We start from the raw sequence: 19,354 nt of genomic DNA on the forward strand, positions 1-19,354 counted from the left end.
ATGTTTCATACAGGTAATACTAAATAACAAATGACAGAGAAAATTTCTTATATATAGAAACGATATATACAATATTTACCTATGTATATATCTTTTTATGTTATATACTCCTTCACATATTACACATAAAATTTTGTTACAATGTTGCTTTCAATATGACCGGTTTTCAAAGTATTTAAAAGGAAGCTATTTGGTGTCAGGTGGTACACATTTAAAAATGTAAATCCGCGTATCTTTTGTAAAAGGGTAATTAAAAGTGAAATTTACTAAAACAAGTTTTTTGAAGCTTATCCACGCTACATGTCTACAGCTGGGTGCTGAAAAGTTTCCAATACGCTAATTTTTTTGATAAAATTTAAAAAAATAATAAAAAGATTTATAAAAAAAAATTGCCATGTATTTAAATAATGCTTATATATTTTTTTATAATATTAAATATAGGTATTCGTATTAATAGAGGAATTATACTAGCTAGACAATTTTTATGTGCATATTAGTAATCCTATTATAATCTTTTAATGCCTTACAAAGCAGTGTGCAAAATTTTCGAGTAAATCCTTTGATTTATTTTACCTCACGGCATAAATAAAACTTTTAATTGTTTTTGTTAACAAATAAACTTTTAATCGTTTTTGTTAACTTATGTTAAGCGTTTCATAGATACTATATTTACGTAAAAAAAATCAACCTTTTTTTATATAAGTACTTACGTTAATATTTCTGCCAGGGTCATTCTCAATTAGCTGCCTTGCTAAATCTTTGCATGATTTTCTAGAAGCTGGTGGAACCTTTGAATCATCTTCCCAATACCGCGAAGGAGCATGACCATACAGAGCAGCTGGAGTAGCATGCGTTATTCTTGTATTAGTTACTATTCCAGTTGACTTTCCTGAAAAAAGATTTTTTAAACTACTTATATCAGAATTTTCATATAGTTATAATAACAAAAAAAGCTATAAATTTAAATATAATGGAATTATTTTATTTGAAGTACTTTTTTTGTGGTATGTATATTTTTATTGATTTAGAATTGGCAGCGGATATCTACAACTTTTGCAATACCTATAATTTAGAAGCCAAATTGCTTATCAAATAATTTTTAAATTAAAAAAAATTATGGATTAGAAGCACATCAGATTCTTAGACCAAAGCAAGAATTTCTTCAAATTTAGCTAAAATAGTTTCCCGAGTGTTTGTTAATGTAAATTATTGCCTGTTGTAGAAACTTATGGTTTATTATTTCATTGTCTTGAACTGACTGGACTACTTCAAAAATTATAATTTCCTTATCTGCTAACTAATTTGCTTTTCCTTTATGTAAAATGGCAGTTGATCCTGAAAATAGAAACGTATCATCCATTTTTCTCTAAGAGACCAAACGAAAACCAAAACAAAGGTAAGGACACAAAGTCACGGTCTCATCCAATCTATATAATTTCTTAAAAAAGCTTAAAAGCTAAACGTGTTTCGCTCCTGTCGGAGCATCATCAGGCCTAGACCTACACAGATCACATTACAACAGTTGTTAGGTCTAGGCCTGATGATGCTCCGACAGGAGCGAAACACGTGTAGCTTTTAAGCTTTTTTAAGAAATTATATAGATTGGATGAGACCGAGACTTTGTGTCCTTACCTTTGTTTTTGATACTGAAAAGCCGTTTAGTTACAAAAATCTTATCCATTCTTCTCAAAGAAACCAACATACAAAATTGACGAAAACAAAGACAACGGAAAGGCTTAAATCACAAGCTACACGTGTTTCGCTCTAGCTAAACCATCATCAGGCCTTTCAAAACCATACACAAACCTCACACTATACAAACAAACAATAATCAGTGTTTTTTGTAAAAATTTGCTACAAACCCAAGTTCTTCCTGCCGTTCAACTCCTCCCTTATATAGACCTAGGATTAGCATATTTTTAACAAGATGGGTGCCCTGCTCATGCGGCTAAAGTAAAAATATTTTTAACAAATACTTTTCCTAACCGCATTATTAGTCAAGCTGGCAATATTAAATGGCCTCCAAGATCTTCCGATTTGTCACCAAGAGACTATTTATAAACATCAAAATAGTGATTTTAGATTAGCATTTTTTTTTGCCGCAAAACATATAGCCCCTACGGACGTCAGACGCTTACTGAAATAAAATTTAAAATAATCGAGCTCGAGGTTCGGCGGCATTGCAACATCTCGCCTGTTAGAATCTTTATATGTGTAATGACCTATTCGCCAAACTGTATAGGGTAAACCTACCAGTTGTTGGACACCTGCGAGTTATTGGACATTCCATTATTTTAACTAAAAAGAAGAATTCTGTATTTAGTAGTTCGCTAAATGTTATTGAGATGTCGCCATTATACTAGTGGTATCAATATAGACATAAATGACATTTCTGTTTTCGGGCCAATTGTGAGATTCTGTGGTTATGCACAAAAAAGTGAGTTTCCTTAAGCCTATCTTAAGAAACCTTAGGTGAATTTTAGTGTTGTAATTAGCAGTGAAATTGTACTAAGTGCTTGCATAAATATACAACGTAGTGATCTAGTAAAAGTAAGTATTTTTAAGGTTTATATCAATATATTTAATTTAGGTTATGTTTTAGAGGGGTGTCCAATAACTGACTTCCAACACCTGTACAGCGGACAAGTGAAGCAATAAGTGGTGCCAGCGCTTGTGTGTCAGAAGCAGATATTCGAAAATGGTTCAAAGATATAAATAGTTATCTTACTTCCAAAAACTTAATCATTGATGACCCTTCAAGAATTTACAATGGCGATGAATCCGAGTTCCAGATTTGCCCAGAAACTGTCAAAATTTTTGCTAGAAAAGGCGCGAAAAATGTTTATTCTGTGTATAAGGATCATCTAAGGAAAGCATCACTGTCATGTTTTCGTTTTCTGCTTCTGGATTAACTTGTCCGCCAATGATAGTGTATCCTTACAACTTGTAAGGTCTTACAAGCGAGTTCCGGAAAAAATAAGTCAGACTGTCAAAGATGATGTCACAGACAATGGGTGGATGACGGCAGATACGTTCTATGATTATGTGAAAAATACAGGGTGCCTCCGATTAAGTCGGCACTAATGGAATCTTTGTTAATATTTAAGATACAGGGTCGGTTAAATTAGCAAACTAGTAGGATTTTTTCTGTTGATTAAAATGGTGAAAACAGAAAAAAAATTGAACATCGCGTTTTCGAGAAAATGTGAAAAATGTACTTTTGTTAAATGGAATCCCCTGTATATTTTTACATAAATCAAAAGATAAGATAATAATTTTCTTAATAAAAAAGTTTATTTACACTAATAGCCTAAACCTAAAAATAACAAAGTTATAGCGATATTAATAATTTTGTCAAATTTAGGCAAGTTGGCTTTGAAATAAATAACATCAAGTAAAACTACTAATTTACAATAAATGAGCAAAAACATCGCCATCTTGTTCAATACATTTCTGAGCACACTTAAACATACGTCTTGTAGCTTTTAAGATTGATCTTCTATCTATTGATCCAATTATTTGCCTAATATGTGTTTGAAGTTCATCAACGGTTCTGTATTTTTTTTTATACATTTTTTATGTAACCCCAAAAATAAAAATCTAGAGGGGTTAGGTCTGGTGACCTAGGTGGCCAACGAATCGGGCCACGTGTCGCAATCCATTTATCGTCAAACAGTCTATTAAGTAATATTCTTACATCATTTAGTTGATGGGGAGGTGCTCCATCCTGTTGAAAATAGATTTGTTGCCGTCCCTCCAAGTTAACATTATCCAAATAATCTTCCAGCGCTCCAGATAATATGAGATGAACATATCTCCTTCCAGTCAAAGTGCCATCATAAAACATAGGTCCTATTACTTGGCTTCCTATTAAGCCGCACCAAACGTTTATACTAAATTGATTTTGAGGATTTCTGGGATCAGTAAGGAAAAGATTTTCTTGGGACCAATAGTGTATATTTTTACGGTTAAACATACCTTTGTTTGAAAAATTAGCTTCGTCGCACCAAATTATACGGTTTAAAATATTATCATTAGCTTCATATGCATTTCGTAACCAGTTGCAAAAAGCTTCTTTCGTTATCGCCAGGCAACAATGTTTGTACTGATCGATACTTATATGGCACAAATTTGTGTTTCTTTAAGACCCGCCAAATTGTTATTAAGCTCACATCGTAAGCTCTTGCTAAATGCTCTGTCACTATTTTTTCGACATACAAGGTAACATTCTAACATATCACATTTTTCAATATGCGTAAAAGGCATTTTTCTAATTTAGATTTTACAAAAATCACAAACTTTGCTAACATGTAACTGTCAGTATTTCTTTATTTAATAAAATTTCTACGGCTACTGTCATTTTATTATTCAAACAATGATTTATTTGTTTTGCTCTCAAAAAGTTCAAGGCCAACTTGCCTAAATTTGACAAAATTATTAATATCGCTATAACTTTGTTATTTTTAGGTTTAGGCTATTAGTGTAAATAAACTTTTTTATTAAGAAAATTATTATCTTATCTTTTGATTTATGTAAAAACATACAGGGGATTCCATTTAACAAAAGTACATTTTTCACATTTTCTCGAAAACGCGATGTTCAATTTTTTTTCTGTTTTCACCATTTTAATCAACAGAAAAAATCCTACTAGTTTGCTAATTTAACCGACCCTGTATCTTAAACATTAACAAAGATACTAATAATGCCGACTTAATCGGAGGCACCCTGTATATTTCATTCATTTTTGTCGAATAATAATATACAATTCCCTGTAATATTATTTTTGGATGGGCATAAGTCCCATTTAAGTTATGACTTGAGCCTACTTTGCAATGAGTTAAACATTGAACTTATAGCCTTATATCCAAATGCAACCAGAATTCTCCAACCATGCGATGTTGCAGTGTTCCGGCCTATAAAAATGGGATGGAAAAAGGCAGTTAGGGAATTTTATGAAGAAAACCCTGGAGAAGTGCTAAATAAAATGACATTTGCTCCTCTACTGGAGAAAGTAGTGGCAAATAATATTAAAAGGGACACTTTAATCAATGGATTTCGTGTATGTGGTTTATTTCCTTTTAACCCAGATGCTGTTGATTACACTAAGTGTTTGGGAGGAAATCAGCGTGTTGAGGTAATATTATAAAAACTTTTTTATTTACCTATTATAGTTTAAATTATCACCTTACCACATTTTTAGGTAAAAATGCCGCCCCCGCGTATGGACTATAGATCATTTGTTACTTTGACTGGTGAAGATTTAATTAAAAGATGTAAGTTATTCGATGATCTTTTGGTTAAGGAAGGTATTACCGACGAATTTTTGGCTTTGTACAAAATATGGAGTTATTTTGAAAAACCTGATTCATTGACACATGTTAAAAAAAAGACTTTGACGTAAGAGACATATCAGAATAGTTTGCTACTGAGGTGTTTTACTCGACGGAGGCTGAACCTGAACTAGATCCATCTGAAAACCAACCTTCAAGTGAACTAGAAATTAAAAAAATAAATTTGGATTCTAAAGTCAATTCATCTCAGATTCAACTTACAAAGAAATCACAAATTAATGTAACACAAAATATTGTCATAAAACCTAGTAAGGACACTTGTAGCTTGCCGTCAACAAGTAAAAATATAGGTGACTATCTAGAAGTGCCAGAACAATCAACAAGAAAAAATAAACGCAATATCGAAAGAGTCTCTTTTGCTATAACATCAAAAGAGTACCAGGAAAGTTTTGAGAAAAAGCGTGCCTTAATGTTAGAATTAGAAAATAATAAATTAGAGAGAAAGCAAAAAAAAAGAGAGAGTGCAAAAGCTTTAAAAAAGACTACACGAGATACTGACAAAAATAATTCATGCTCTGTATGCAAAGTTCGTACAATCAAAAATAGTTACCTCACATGTGATAGCTGCAAGAAAAGAATTCACCGACGATGTATTCCGAAGAAATATAACGAACATGTTCCTGAAGAAGATGATGACGATTTATTCATGTGTCACTTGTGTTATACTATGGAAAGCGATGATGATGATGTTATTTCAGAAATAGAAAGTGAAGGAGATATTGAAAGATGTGACCGCAATGAATGTAACACCGATCAACAATCAAAAGAATTTTGCGTTAAGAAAGATAATGAAATAAATACACAAAAAAAAAAAAGATGGCAACGAACCGAAACAACTAGGAAGTTGCGAGGAGTATGAAGTAGATGAGAACGGTCAAGTCAATAGTAAAATTTACGAAAACCCAGGAGAAATAGAAAGTGAGAAAGAAATTGAAATAGACGATCTTGAACACTATAGTAAAAAAGTGCACCAGATGTCAGAAAATGAAAAAATATAAGTGAAAGTAGTTCAATAATAGTTTTTTTACACTAAGTAGGTAGTTTTAAGTTTTTATTTGCTTTTACTAATTGCTTTGCCTGTGTCCAATAACTGAACATTTCGTGTCTGGTAATTGAATTTTTTGTCCAATAACTAGATTTCCGGAGTCGTTTCAAGACTTCACATTTCTAAAAGAACTATAATATTAAGGATATTTCAAATCCGTTGGCATAAAATAGGATATATGTACTAATATCAGGCATAGGCAAAAAAATATCGGTTAAAAAATACTCCAGTGGCAGCAATTTGAAATTCCAAAAAAGCTTAACTGTCCAGTAACTGGTAGTTTCACCCTACTATTGGGCAAATAACAAATTTTAAATTTGAATATTCTGAGATAACTTAACGACGCGAGCATACCCATTATCTTCATGCAGATAGTGTATAGGAACATTTTCGGTTCTTCTCATCAGTATGACGTTTTTTACAACTATTTTAAACTACCGAATATTCATAAAATCTAATCTCAATATCACATAATTAATTTCTGTCACTAGTAGTGGTTGCTGGAATATATTTAAGTGTATGGTGAGCCTATGGAAGCCCACCGATTTAAATAGCTATATCAAATTTAATTTTTAGATTTTTATGAAACATGTACTATCTCCTACCTGTTTTTTCATCATCCTCGATCTGTACTCAATCTACAGTATTATTTTTTAATCGACACAAGTCCATACCAGCTTCTTTGTAAGTGGGAATAGACTGAAAAATCATCTTTTGTACTAGGTTACTCGGTGTTTATTTCACACCTATTTATCTTCGTAATGATAGTATGGATAAATGAATGTATCGGTTATCTATCGTGACATATTGCTTTTTTTGTCTAAGTACATTTTGTATAATTTTTTCACTGTGTAACGCATTTTTTATGCTTTGGGCAATTAAGATAACTATTAAATTTTGATTTTAAATTTGAATTTAAATTTAAGCTTGTATAATCCAATATCGGATTTTTTTCCATTAGCTGACTTGAGGTTATAATTTGGTATTGGTAAAATTCTGCAGTAAGATGTTCAGCTTCACAATACCATGACGCACTAAATTCGTATATTATTTTCGACACTAGTAAGCTCGGTCCAGGACTTTCCTGATTTGTTCGTTCTCGTGTCAGAGTGCTTGGGACATTGACGTTTAAGGTGCTTCTCCTCATTCCAATTTCAACACGTATTGGTGTCTTAGGTTATCTAGCCAGATAAGCCAAAAGACGAGTCTTTTGATATACTAGATAAACTAGTTAGAGAGCATTTACAGCCCGCTCCCTCCGAAATTGGTGAGAGATAACAATTTTGACAGAGAAGCCAAACGCCTAAAGAATCTATATCATTTTATAATGCATCCTTGAAAAAGCTTTCTAAGGATTTCAACTTTGAAAATATCACACTCCTTTAGGCGGTTTCGTCACACTTCGAAGTATTTATCTTATCAGGGTTTGCCTTCCAGATGCTTGAAAAGCCATCTCTTGTTCTTCAATTACTAAGGCTTCCCAAATTCGTTTATTGAAGCTATTCTTAGAACATGGTTAATACCTAGATATTGATCCCTATGAAATAGTAATATCAAAATTTGTTACTTTTTTTTATTAATAACGTCAGATAACAACTTTCATCTGACTCACGTTCACTCTCATTTAGTTATTTTCAAGATATCCAACAAAACTTATTAAATAATTTTGAATGGCGATTCCTTTAAAAGACTCATATTCATCCTGGAATAATTCGGAAATGCTTAGAAATTTCTTAACTGTTTTTGCCGATAGAAACCAATAATTTCAAGAGAAGTCAGGCAAGCAAATATATAAATTCCGGAAAGTTTAAACTACCAGGACTACCAATAAAATTATCTAAATTGTTCCCTAAAAAAGTAGTTTTTTTAAGTGTAAATATTAAACTAAACCTAAGTAGAAACCTACCTAATCAACTTTAATAATAAAATATGAACGAATGATTTGTATTGATGTTGACCTAATTAAAATGTATAGTCATAGGTTTTATATTGGATACGTTTAACAGCATCACAAAACTTTGTAAAATTTAGGACTGAAAATGCTATGTTGTGATTCAATATATATTATAAAATATTTTAAGAAGCTGATGTTGCAAGGTTTGGTTTGATATGATGTATTGATAACTTGAGCTGTCAAAAGTTATTTCGAGTAAGTCCGGAAACTTTCTGCTTGTGTGGCATTAAAAAATTAATGTTAATGTCTCCAACAAAGACTACCTAATCACAAAAATGTAGGGGCAGTACAAATATTTCCTCCAACCGATAAATAGTAAAAGGAAATATTGAGTATAGTCAATAATGAAAAAGGTTGATTTCCTATTTATATTAAATTTTATTGTCTAAATACTTATGATAATCAGAATTTACGTTTTTTTTTTATTTCTGCACCACGACGATTTATGGCTCGCATTGCTGGATGATTACGCAGTATTACCGTTAAGAAATATACTAACTTTATAGCCACAATACTAAACAAGATTTATATTTAAAAGAAAATGACTTGCATGATGTAGCTTCGTCGAAACTTATCTCGCCTGAAGCGAAAGTCCGAGGTAAGGCTGCGGAGGCGGCGGGCGATATGGAAGATAGGCTTAACAGCATGACCGCATTAAAAGGGCTGCGTTAGAAATATTTCTTGAAGCGCTATAACAAATAATACAGAATCTAACCCAGCGGTTATCGGTTATAATCGGTAGTTTAACCGCCAGTCATGCCTCTAAATGCAGTTAGCCTCAAGTAGGTAGCTGGTACTTTGCCGGCGCTACAACCAGCGCCAGTTATAAATGTTAGCTTAGGTTTTTGCGCTAAAATTCAGATAGTATATACAATGGCATTGTTGCAACGAATTGTTGTAAAAATGCCTAATCTAACCAGCTCCTATTATTACCAATCCTTTTTTCCTTGACGCAGCTGTGAACAGTTTACTTTAAGAGAAACGATCCAATTCTCAAAAACTAACTTTTTACAGCCAACCGCAAGATTGAGACCATGCTGAATTAGCACACCAACGAGATGAGACAGATACAAGATATGAAGGTATGACACTACAGATCAGTCTACAGAAGAATCAAGCAATTATGTTTTCGACTTTTGCCCTAGACTTTGAGTTTTCATTTTCAATACTGCTTCTCTATCTTGCCATCTTTATTATTATTATTATTAAATTATGTTGCCCTTGAGATTTGAGATTAAACAAGTAATAAAATTAAGAATATCATTTTTTTCTTTTAAAACTTAAAATAAACATAAAAATATACACTGTATGGGTCACATTTAAATTATAAAATGTAGGCAATTTTTATTAAACAAAAAGTAAAAAAAGCGAACATATCAAACAATTAACATTTAATTTTAGGTTTGTTGTAGGGACACAAGGTGTCCCTCCACTGCGACCCTAGGTCTATTGCGGCTGTAACATTTACTTTACATACTTATACAGGGTGTTACAAAATTCGATGCAAATATTTTAACAGCATATTATTGAAGTTGAAATAAGACTTTTTTCATATAAACATGTGTCCTAAAATGTACCTCCTTGGAGCTATAGCCTGCGCAAATTACTTGAAGATAATTGATTATTTGGAACACTGGCTGCAGTTATGCGTCAAATCTTTTGAAAAGTCCCCATTTTTTTGGGTCCTATTGACATTTTCCCAAAATTGGTCGAAACCCATTTTTAGGGAAGGTTTCAGGGGGCCTTACGCTTATGATAGCCCCTATCTTATATTTTCGATAAAAAAATTTAAAAATCTCGCAACACCATTTAGTTAGATCTAGTTAGCCGTGAAAAAATCTCAAAGCAATTGATTTTCTTCAAGCAATTTGTGCGGGCTTTTGCATTGAAGGGACGCATTTTAGGATACATGTTAATGGGATAAAAAAAAGTCTTATTTTGACTCCAACAATATGCTGTTAAAATGTTAAAATTTTTTTAGATCATATACACATTTTAATGCATCGGCATGAGAATTCACAGTACTCAAAGCTTCTTCCCTTTCTTCCTCTTCTTCCTTTTCTTCACTATCACTTTCCAGCAAAATTGTATTTTGTACCTCATCAGCAATGGTTTCTAGACCTTTTTCAAATGTTTCCTCTGTATGAAGTTCTTGGTCCAATATAATAAAGTCATTATCTAATGCCTTAGAAATTTGGCCAACTTCCTGACAGTTTTTTCAGAATTCCGCTAAAGTTGCCAAAGGTAAGTCATCTTCTGGATCGTAGAATTCTGCTCGAGTATCTTCTTGAGGTGATTTTTGGAAACCAGCTGACAAAACAATTTTGTATAGTGCGTGGGGTAACCTTATTCCAGGCGTTCTTAATAAAATATAATGCCTCCAAAATGTTAATCGATTTTGATAAATCTGAAGCAGACGATAAATCATCAATTTTTGATAGGATGTGCTGTAAAATCTGGCTTCTATAAAATAATTTAAAATTTTGTATTATACCTTGGTCCATGGGCTGACATACAGAAGTTGTGTTGGGAGGTAAAAAAAGTATTTTAATATTTTTAAGGTTAAGTTCTCTTGGGTATGAACCGACATTATCAAGAAAAAGTAAAATTTTTCGTTTTTGACAACCCATTCTTTTATCGATATCCAAAAGCCAGTCTGTCATGATAATTCTTGTCATCCAAGCTTTTTTACTTGATGTCCATGTAGCCGGCAAACTCTAAGTGGTAAATTTTTTAAGGCTCGTGGGTGCGCAGCTTTTTCAATAACCAAAAGCTTTTCTTTGTCACCAGCCATATTGGCGCAAAATAGTATTGTTAATCGTTCTTTTGACATTTTGCCCCCTGTGCACTTCTCACCTTTAAACATTAAAGTTTTATCTGGCAAGGCTCTAAGAAATAAACCGCTCTCGTCTGCGTTATAGATGTCCTATGGCCTATATCCTAGCAAGATTTCTGGTAGCCTCTCTAAGAACTAATTCACATCTTCTTGGTTTCCATCTGCCGACTCCCATGAGATGCACTTAAAGCTTAATGCCTTCTTCTCCACTTATTCAGCGAACCATCAGATGCGCTGAAATTGCGATGGCCCAATTCAATTGCTACTTTTTTCGCCTTAGTTTTTATTAGGGGCCCTGAGATGGGAATTTTTTGATTTCTTGCGCGGGCAAACCACTCAAAACAAACTCGGTCTATTTGGGCAGCTTCACCTTTCAATTTTGCTGATTTCTGATCTAAATTTTCTCCCGATTGCCATTGTCTTCGAATAATTTCTTTATTTTTTACAATCTCCGCCGCTTGACTTTTACTTATATTTAACCTAGAATAATATGTACATTGTGATCACAAAATACAAAAATTAAAATCCTACACCCATACCTTTCTCCCAGTTTACGGACATTTAAACTTTCCTGTTCTGCAATATTTACAACCTCCATTTTTTGCCTCAGCGTTAAAAAGTTTCTAACGGGCGCCATGTCACCTGCTTCAATTACAAGACGATACTAAAACAATACATACGTGGATACCAAAGTGGCGTGATTTTTTTCCTGGAGTAACGTAATGGTCATTTTTGGTCCGCTTTCGGAGATCCGGGTCCGTTGTTAGGGAATTTTGCGCGTTTTGGGGTTGAAAATTTTTGTCTTTGTCCGTCCGACAGAGCGTCCGCTAATGAGAATTTAGAATTTATTTTATAGGAAATTGTTATTTAAAATCTCGTGACAAAAAATACTGTCCATTAATAGGACATGTCCAGTATTGAGAGCTGTCCGCTAAGAGGAACTTCACTGTATATAAAATTTGCTTTGTTTTATAACGAAACAATCACGTTATAGAGTGTTTCCCTTAAATTACTTAAAGCGTTTCCCTAAAGTGACTTAAATTCATCCGGAAATATGTTACTCATAAAAAAACATTTTTAAGGATACCTAAAATACATAATATCGACAATGTACAATAATATTGGTTCCTTGTTAAGTCTAATACTGCAAAGGTGTTTTTTCAATTGTCTTTAATATATTTAAATATGCCTAGACGACATTTGGCAGATAATGAGATAATAAGGGGTGTAGAGATAAAGCCCTGTTGTTTTGTTACATGCAGATTTTGCCCTAAGCATATAACATGGGATTTCATATCAATTCGGGCAAAAGTTTATGGGTTTTGGTATCGGCTTGAAAGGGTTGTGTGATTTACAGTTTTATAAATGGAATTTGGGGTTTGATAGTAATGCAGTTTATTTTTTTTTGGCTTTTGGGGTTTGATTATTTTTAGAAATGTATTTACCTACCCTATCCTGTCAGCACACCTCTGTGGAGTTAGTCGTATTATGTTTCCTTAGTCCCTATTCATGTACCTGGTGTTGGGAACTTTCTGACCTTTGGTTTGTTTGTCAAGAGTTTCTATGAGGCCGGTATATGTCTAGGGTATGGAGGGACTTCTAGAGGGTGCTGTTGTGCCACAGATTGCGCTATGAGTGGAGTAAATAAGACCTTTTAGATGGTGATCCGTTAGTGTAGGAAAACTTACAAATACTTTCTTCTATAGCGGAATCATGTTGGGTAAGGTATCCTAATTGATTTGAAATTGGCCTCCCCAGTTTTGCTTGCTATATTTCCCTTCAATTCTTCAGGTTAAGTTTTAGTAAATAAACGTGCCTTGACATCTGGTTTCTAACCCTACTAGCCGATTGACAGTGACTGTGATTGACAGTAATGACTATTGACACACTTGTTGTTGTGGAGGTTTGGCAGCGTTGCTGTTTCCCATTAAAGTTTGGTTTCCATTCGGCGGATGACGGAGCGTCATAAATCAGGCAGAGCGACGTAAGAGGAAAAATGGAATTTCGTAGCCCCGTTGGGAAAATTTTGTTAGTTTTCCATGTTTTAGTATCCGAGCAGTATCATTGCTGCTATCATGCTGTGGTATTGCGGAATTTCTATTTTGATAGAGTGAGGCTCCGCGTAGTTTGCAACAAGAGGCAGGGTCAGATCGTGTCGAAGAGAGAGAGTGACAAGTTCACTGCCAGTGTCACCTGTCACTGTCTGGTCAGTTGTCAGTTCTTTGTCCAGCCGGTAGCCATCCCGTTATCAGAAAGAACAGTCGACATTTTGTGGTTTTAAGGATAATTTAAGTTCATCTTGCCGGGAATTCGGTCCGAGTTTTGGTGTTTAATTTGATGAACGTCTAGTGGGAAGTTGTAGCCGAGAGGATTTCGGATTGACCTGATATTTTTGGATTTGGTCGGCTGCTCCCACACCATTTATGGGATTTTGAAATTTTCTAACCACAAAACGAGACTCTAGGCCTCGCTCACCACCTTAGGTATGTAGCAACATATTGGTAATTGCCATAGAATTGATTGTGTGTTTATTTTAGTGATTTTTTTTTGTCCTCTATTTTAGAGGCCTCTCCTTTTTCTCATTCTCTCCTCTATTCTCTGGTCTCTTCCTATTCTCTGGTTTCTTCTGGTCATCCCAACACTGTTGGCAACCGGCGGAAGTGAGCCTCAACACAGCCTGGACTGAGCATTGTACTGTGGCTCTGCGATTTTGGATTGGAACTTGCCTGAAATCGACTTGCCCATGTGGTCGTTACCCTGGTTGTAGCTGACTGGTTCCAGAGCTGTCGAGTTAAGCTACCTTAGCCAAAATACACAAGAGATTAGAGGACACGCAAGTTTTTGCACATTTTATTTTTCTCTTATTGAACGGTTTGATTTAGGGTTGGGGGTTAATTTATTATTTTGAATTTTTTTTGGGTTATCTATGTCATTAGAAAAATTTACTAAATACTGACTAATTTTTAGAACATAATTTATGTAGGCAATGAATAATATCGTGTCTAGTACTGTCGGTACACAAAAAGCTACAGCTTTAGCACCAATCTTTATCTTATTAATATTTATAATTTATGTCCGGTTAAAAAAAAAAGTTTGTAAATATTCTCTACAAAAAATAAACCCCCCAATCTTTTTTATCTGGTAATTTTTTTTTTAAATGAATAATTGGAAATAGGTTTTAAAATATATATAACAAAAAAGTTTACCGAAATAATGTAGAAATGTTCCTAAAATTTCTGCATATTCTTTTATAAGTTCTAGCCTATCTGATAAACTGTTTTCTTACACAAATCACTAGGAACAGGCAAAAATTACTACATTATTTGCTATTTGTGGTGAAACGGAAATCCGTTTACCGATTGCAAAGTACGTATTCTTGGATCCCATATACTAGAGAAATATTAGTATGGAATGTTCAGGCAGTAATGGATAATCTCGAAGATATTTCTTAACAATCAGTCCATAAACATCACTACGCACCTAACATAGCAGAAATTTTCGTATGTTGTCTTTTTATTCTAAATAATCTGTAGAAATGATGATCTTCATAAGTAATCAGCCAGACTTCGCTTGTTGGATATTTAGGTGTTATGGAATGATTGTGCATTTTTGTCAAAATATACAAAAATGTATTTGGCCCAATATTTTTTAAGAATTGTAAAACCATAAATGGGATTTGTTCAAATTCCATTCAAAAGAATGACGAAGTTTTAAGAACATCCATGTTAAAACACAAAATACACACGTAAACAAATAACCGACGGACTACAATATTAAAAACATCCATTTAAGCGAAGGCCGTAACCGTAACATCATCTGATATTTTTGACAGTAACTGTTGGTTCCTACCAGACTTTTATTTCTATCTGTGAAAACTGTGACAAATTTTAAATGTTTGATTTAAATGGCAAACATTGAGTTTTATTATGATTTAAGCTGAATTTAAAGTCTCTCTCAATATTTTCTCTTAAAAATTTTCAAATGTGGTTGTTTTGTTGCTGCTCCGCTGCTGGATCACCAACTTGTATAGTGTCTCTGCTGCTGGAAACAGCAAGGGTTATTTGTGGACTGTATTTTTTATAGCTGAATTAAACAAACAAGTCCATCGTGAACCACTTCTTTATTTTAGAAAAATGTACTTAATATGCAAAGAAAGTGGAGGGCTTATTTGACGGCGTTAGTTAGTAGTTGACAACAACGTGACGTTTTTTTCTGTCTGTCAAAAACAATTCAGGTGTTTTAATTAACGTAAACCTTAACATGCCCCTCACCTTGAAAGAATGAAAATACTTTCAATGAAAACTAGAGAAATACAAATCACTAAACATAAAAAACATGACTTAACCTAAGTAAAAAATGAAATACGCAGGTTAGTTGAAATAAATAAAGTAAAAATAAAAATGAACTTAATAATTATTAATAACAGACTTACTAAATTAGAACTATTCTAAACAATGTCAACTTTGCTAAATGTCAATTGTCACTAATTGGAAGCGGACACAGTTTGGTAACAGTGCATCTAATGTTACCCGATATAGTTTTCACGGATACAATGCGCACAACACCATCATTCCCTGGATAGAGGGTATTAACGCGACCTAATTTCCACTTAAACGGTGGCAAGTGATTGTCTTTGATAAGAACCATAGTCCCTAATTGAATGTTCGGTTGGTTCTTCTTCCATTTAAGTCTAGTTTGCAAATTACAAATATACTCTTTGGTCCAGCGCGACCAGAATTGTTGTCTTAGAAGTTCTAATTGCTCAAAATTAGATAATCTATTGATAGCAGTATTCTGTAAATCAGGGTGAATAACAGATTGAAGTGATCGCCCAATTAAAAAATGTGCTGGGGTGAGCACTTGCAAATCATTTGGATCTGTCGAGAGTGGCGTTAAAGGTCGTGAATTTAGAATAGCTTCTATCTGGGTAATTACTGTGTAAAGACCTTCGAAAGTCAATATTGTGTTAAATAAAATCCTTTTTAAGTGATGTTTTGCCGCTTTAACACCGGCTTCCCACAAACCACCATGATGAGGAGAATATGCTGCAATAAAATGCCATGAAACTTCAAAAGATGATTCTAGATTTTCTTTAAGTGTGGGTGAATTGCTTTTTAGGAAGGTACCTAGTTCCTTCAAATAATTGCATGCACTTACAAAATTAGTACCATTGTCAGAATAAACATTCAATGGTTTACCACGTCTTGCAATACATCTCTGAAAAGCTTCAAGAAAGGCCCACGTGCTTAACTCAGTAACCAGCTCTAAATGGATCGCTTTTGTTGTTAAACAAATGAAGAGTGCTAAATAACATTTGCTGATCTTGCAACTACGTCCCTTTCGATCCTTTATTTGAAAAGGTCCAGCATAGTCAATGCCAACATCAGAGAACGGAATTCGAGGACTGACTCGGGAACTTGGAAGATTACCCATGATAGGGTTAGGTGTAGTGGGATTGAAACGAAAACCAATGAGGCACTCTTTGATAATTCGCTTTGCTAAATTCTTACCAGATATAGGCCAGTAATTATCTCTGATGTGTGCAAGCAATAATTGAGAGCCGCAATGTATAAGCACTTTGTGTTCATGCTGAAGAATCAACTTGGTTAGGTGATGCTTGGGACATAACACTGCTGGATGTTTCTTATGAAATGAGTACGATGAGTTCTTTAGTCTTCCACCAACTCGGATAATTCCTTCTTTAATAAAAGGAGTGAGACTGAGTAGCCTACTTTTATTTGACACTACCCCAAATTTTAAGAGTTGTTGATAGTCATCAAAAAATGACTCACGCTGTGATAGCTTGACTAACATGTCTTTAGCATTGCATAGTTCAGATATTGTCAAATGGCTAAAATGCCTATCGAATTTTTTAATTCGGCAATTAAAAATGAACCTAAGGCAAAATGCCATAATTCGAGTAATACGAGTGAAAGTTGAAAATTTGTGGAAAGGAAATAAATTTTGATTTTCGATTTCCACAAATATTTGGGTTGCTTTGCGAAGATCTGGCAATTCTGTAACAGCTATTGGTTTGTGCATGTGAATATCTAAGGGCCAATTGATAGATGGCTCACGAAGCCACAATGGACCATGAAACCACATATCTGAATTAATAATATCGTTGGGTAGCATTCCTCTTGTTAGAATGCCTGCAGGGTTCTGATCCGTAGAGACATATCTCCATGAGTCAATTGGAGTAATTTGTTGTATAGTGGAAACGCGATTTCCCACAAAAACCTGTAGAGTGTTGGGTGAACATCTTAACCACGCAAGGGCTACAGTTGAGTCACACCAAAAATAGACTTCACTGAATTGTAAAGTTAAAGAAGATTTGACCTTAATATAGAGTTGTGCCAAAAGTAAAGTGCCACATAATTCCAATCTTGGAATGCTTAAAGATTTGAGTGGCGCTACCCTAGTTTTGGATGTAAGAAGTTCGACATGAACTTTATTATATTCGTCCACAGTTCGAACATAGATACATGCTCCATATGCACTATTTGATGCATCCGAAAATCCATGGAGTTGAACAGTGACTGGATTTTTTACTGAAATACATCTTGAAATTTGTAATTTATTTAAATTAAACAGTTGCGATCTGAAATGTAACCACTTCTTGGCTATGTCAACTGGAACTGGTTCGTTTCATGAAAGTTTTAGTGTCCATAAAATCTGTAGAAGTATTTTCGCTTTAATGACAACTGGACTTAAGAGACCAAGGGGATCAAAAATCTTTGCCACTTCGGACAAAATAAGTCGTTTTGAGAATTGCCCAACTTTTGAGGGGATATCGATATGAAATGAAAGGTTATCTGTTTCACAAGACCAAAACATGCCCAAGGTTTTGTTTGTTTCTGAAGACCCGAAGAAATGATCAGGAGTACAACTTCCATGTGCAAGGTTTGATAAAAGATCTTTGCTGTTGGACTTCCATTTTCGTAAGTCAAAACATGCTGACTTTAAAATTGAGGAAATTTCGAGGCATAACCGAGTTGCATCTTCCACTGAGTCTGCTCCTGCAAGCAAATCATCAGCGTAGAAATTCTTACTTATGATTTTTGATGCCTGACGGTATGATGAGATGTGATCTAATGCTAACTGCTTAAGACACCGTGTGGCTAAGAAAGGGGCACTAGCCGTACCATATGTAACAGTGTTTAAAGCGAAAATCTTTAGATCATCCTTTGGATCACTTCGCCATAAAATTAATTGTAAAGGGCGAAACTCTTGCTTTACCTGTATTTGCCTATACATCTTGCAAACATCTGCTGAAAAAACGATTTGATGCTGTCGAAATCTTAAGATTATAGAAACTAAATCGTCTTGAACTACTGGCCCAACCATTTGAATTGAATTGTATGACAAACCAGTAGTACTTGGAAACGAACTATTAAAGACGACTCTGAGCTTGGTAGTTTGACTTTTCTCACGTAGCACACCGTGATGGGGAGAAAAATAACAAATTTGATCATTAGAAGGTATAAATGGTGACATATGATTTAAACTTTGATACTCGGACATAAATTCCTGATACATTTGCTTCAACTTCGGATTTTTATGTAATTTTGTCTCTAAGGATAAAAATTGTTGTGTTGCTTGAACCTTTGTATCACCCAAGACTTCTAAAGACTTCTTTAGCGGAATCCCTACAATGAATCTGCCATCTGAATCTCTCTCAACATTTTCGATAAAATGTTTCTCTGCTAAGAGTTCTTCTTCTGAAAGGATTGGCGATGAGGTTGAAACCTCTTCAATTTCCCAAAACTTTTGCAACTGATTTTGAATATCTAAGGTTTTTGAGAAATGACAAAGGGTATTCTTTGATGAGTTAAGAATGCCTATGGGACCTGACACCAACCAACCCAATTTGCTATTCTGCAGAATAGGCTTATTGGGGCCTAAAGTAATGCGTTCCGCAGAAATAATATCCCAAAATACTTGAGCTCCAATAAGTAAGTCAACGTGATTGGGCTCAAAGAATGCTGGATCAGCTAAATGATAGTTAGTTGGAATATCTAGACATTCTGGATTGAAATATGTATTAGGTAAATCACCTGTGATTTCTGGAATGACTAAACAATTTAATGAAACATTAAAGTTGTTATAACAAGACTTGAATTTGACTCGACATGATTTGTTAATATTAGACACTGAATGCCCAATTC

At 34.1% G+C, this 19,354-nt stretch overlaps 2 protein-coding genes across 3 annotated transcripts in view; one reads left to right on the forward strand and one right to left on the reverse strand.

Moving 5' to 3' along the window:
* The window catches only part of LOC126743431 (alkaline phosphatase-like), a 653,262-nt gene that overhangs the window by 250,703 nt on the left and 383,205 nt on the right, over positions 1–19,354 (reverse strand). For both annotated transcript variants that reach the window (XM_050450531.1, XM_050450532.1), the window contains exon 5: positions 711–889. In XM_050450531.1, the coding sequence (XP_050306488.1) occupies positions 711–889 (179 nt within the window). The remainder of the gene's footprint in view (positions 1–710; positions 890–19,354) is intronic.
* LOC126743434 (uncharacterized) lies at positions 4,858–5,800 on the forward strand. The gene is made up of 2 exons (XM_050450534.1): positions 4,858–5,134; positions 5,201–5,800. The coding sequence occupies exons 1-2, from the start codon at positions 4,922–4,924 to the stop codon at positions 5,399–5,401; spliced, it is 414 nt and encodes a 137-aa protein (XP_050306491.1). The 5' UTR covers positions 4,858–4,921; the 3' UTR covers positions 5,402–5,800.

Source organism: Anthonomus grandis, chromosome 12 (assembly GCF_022605725.1).
Source record: "Anthonomus grandis grandis chromosome 12, icAntGran1.3, whole genome shotgun sequence".
In the NCBI taxonomy this organism is placed as follows: domain Eukaryota; kingdom Metazoa; phylum Arthropoda; class Insecta; order Coleoptera; family Curculionidae; genus Anthonomus; species Anthonomus grandis.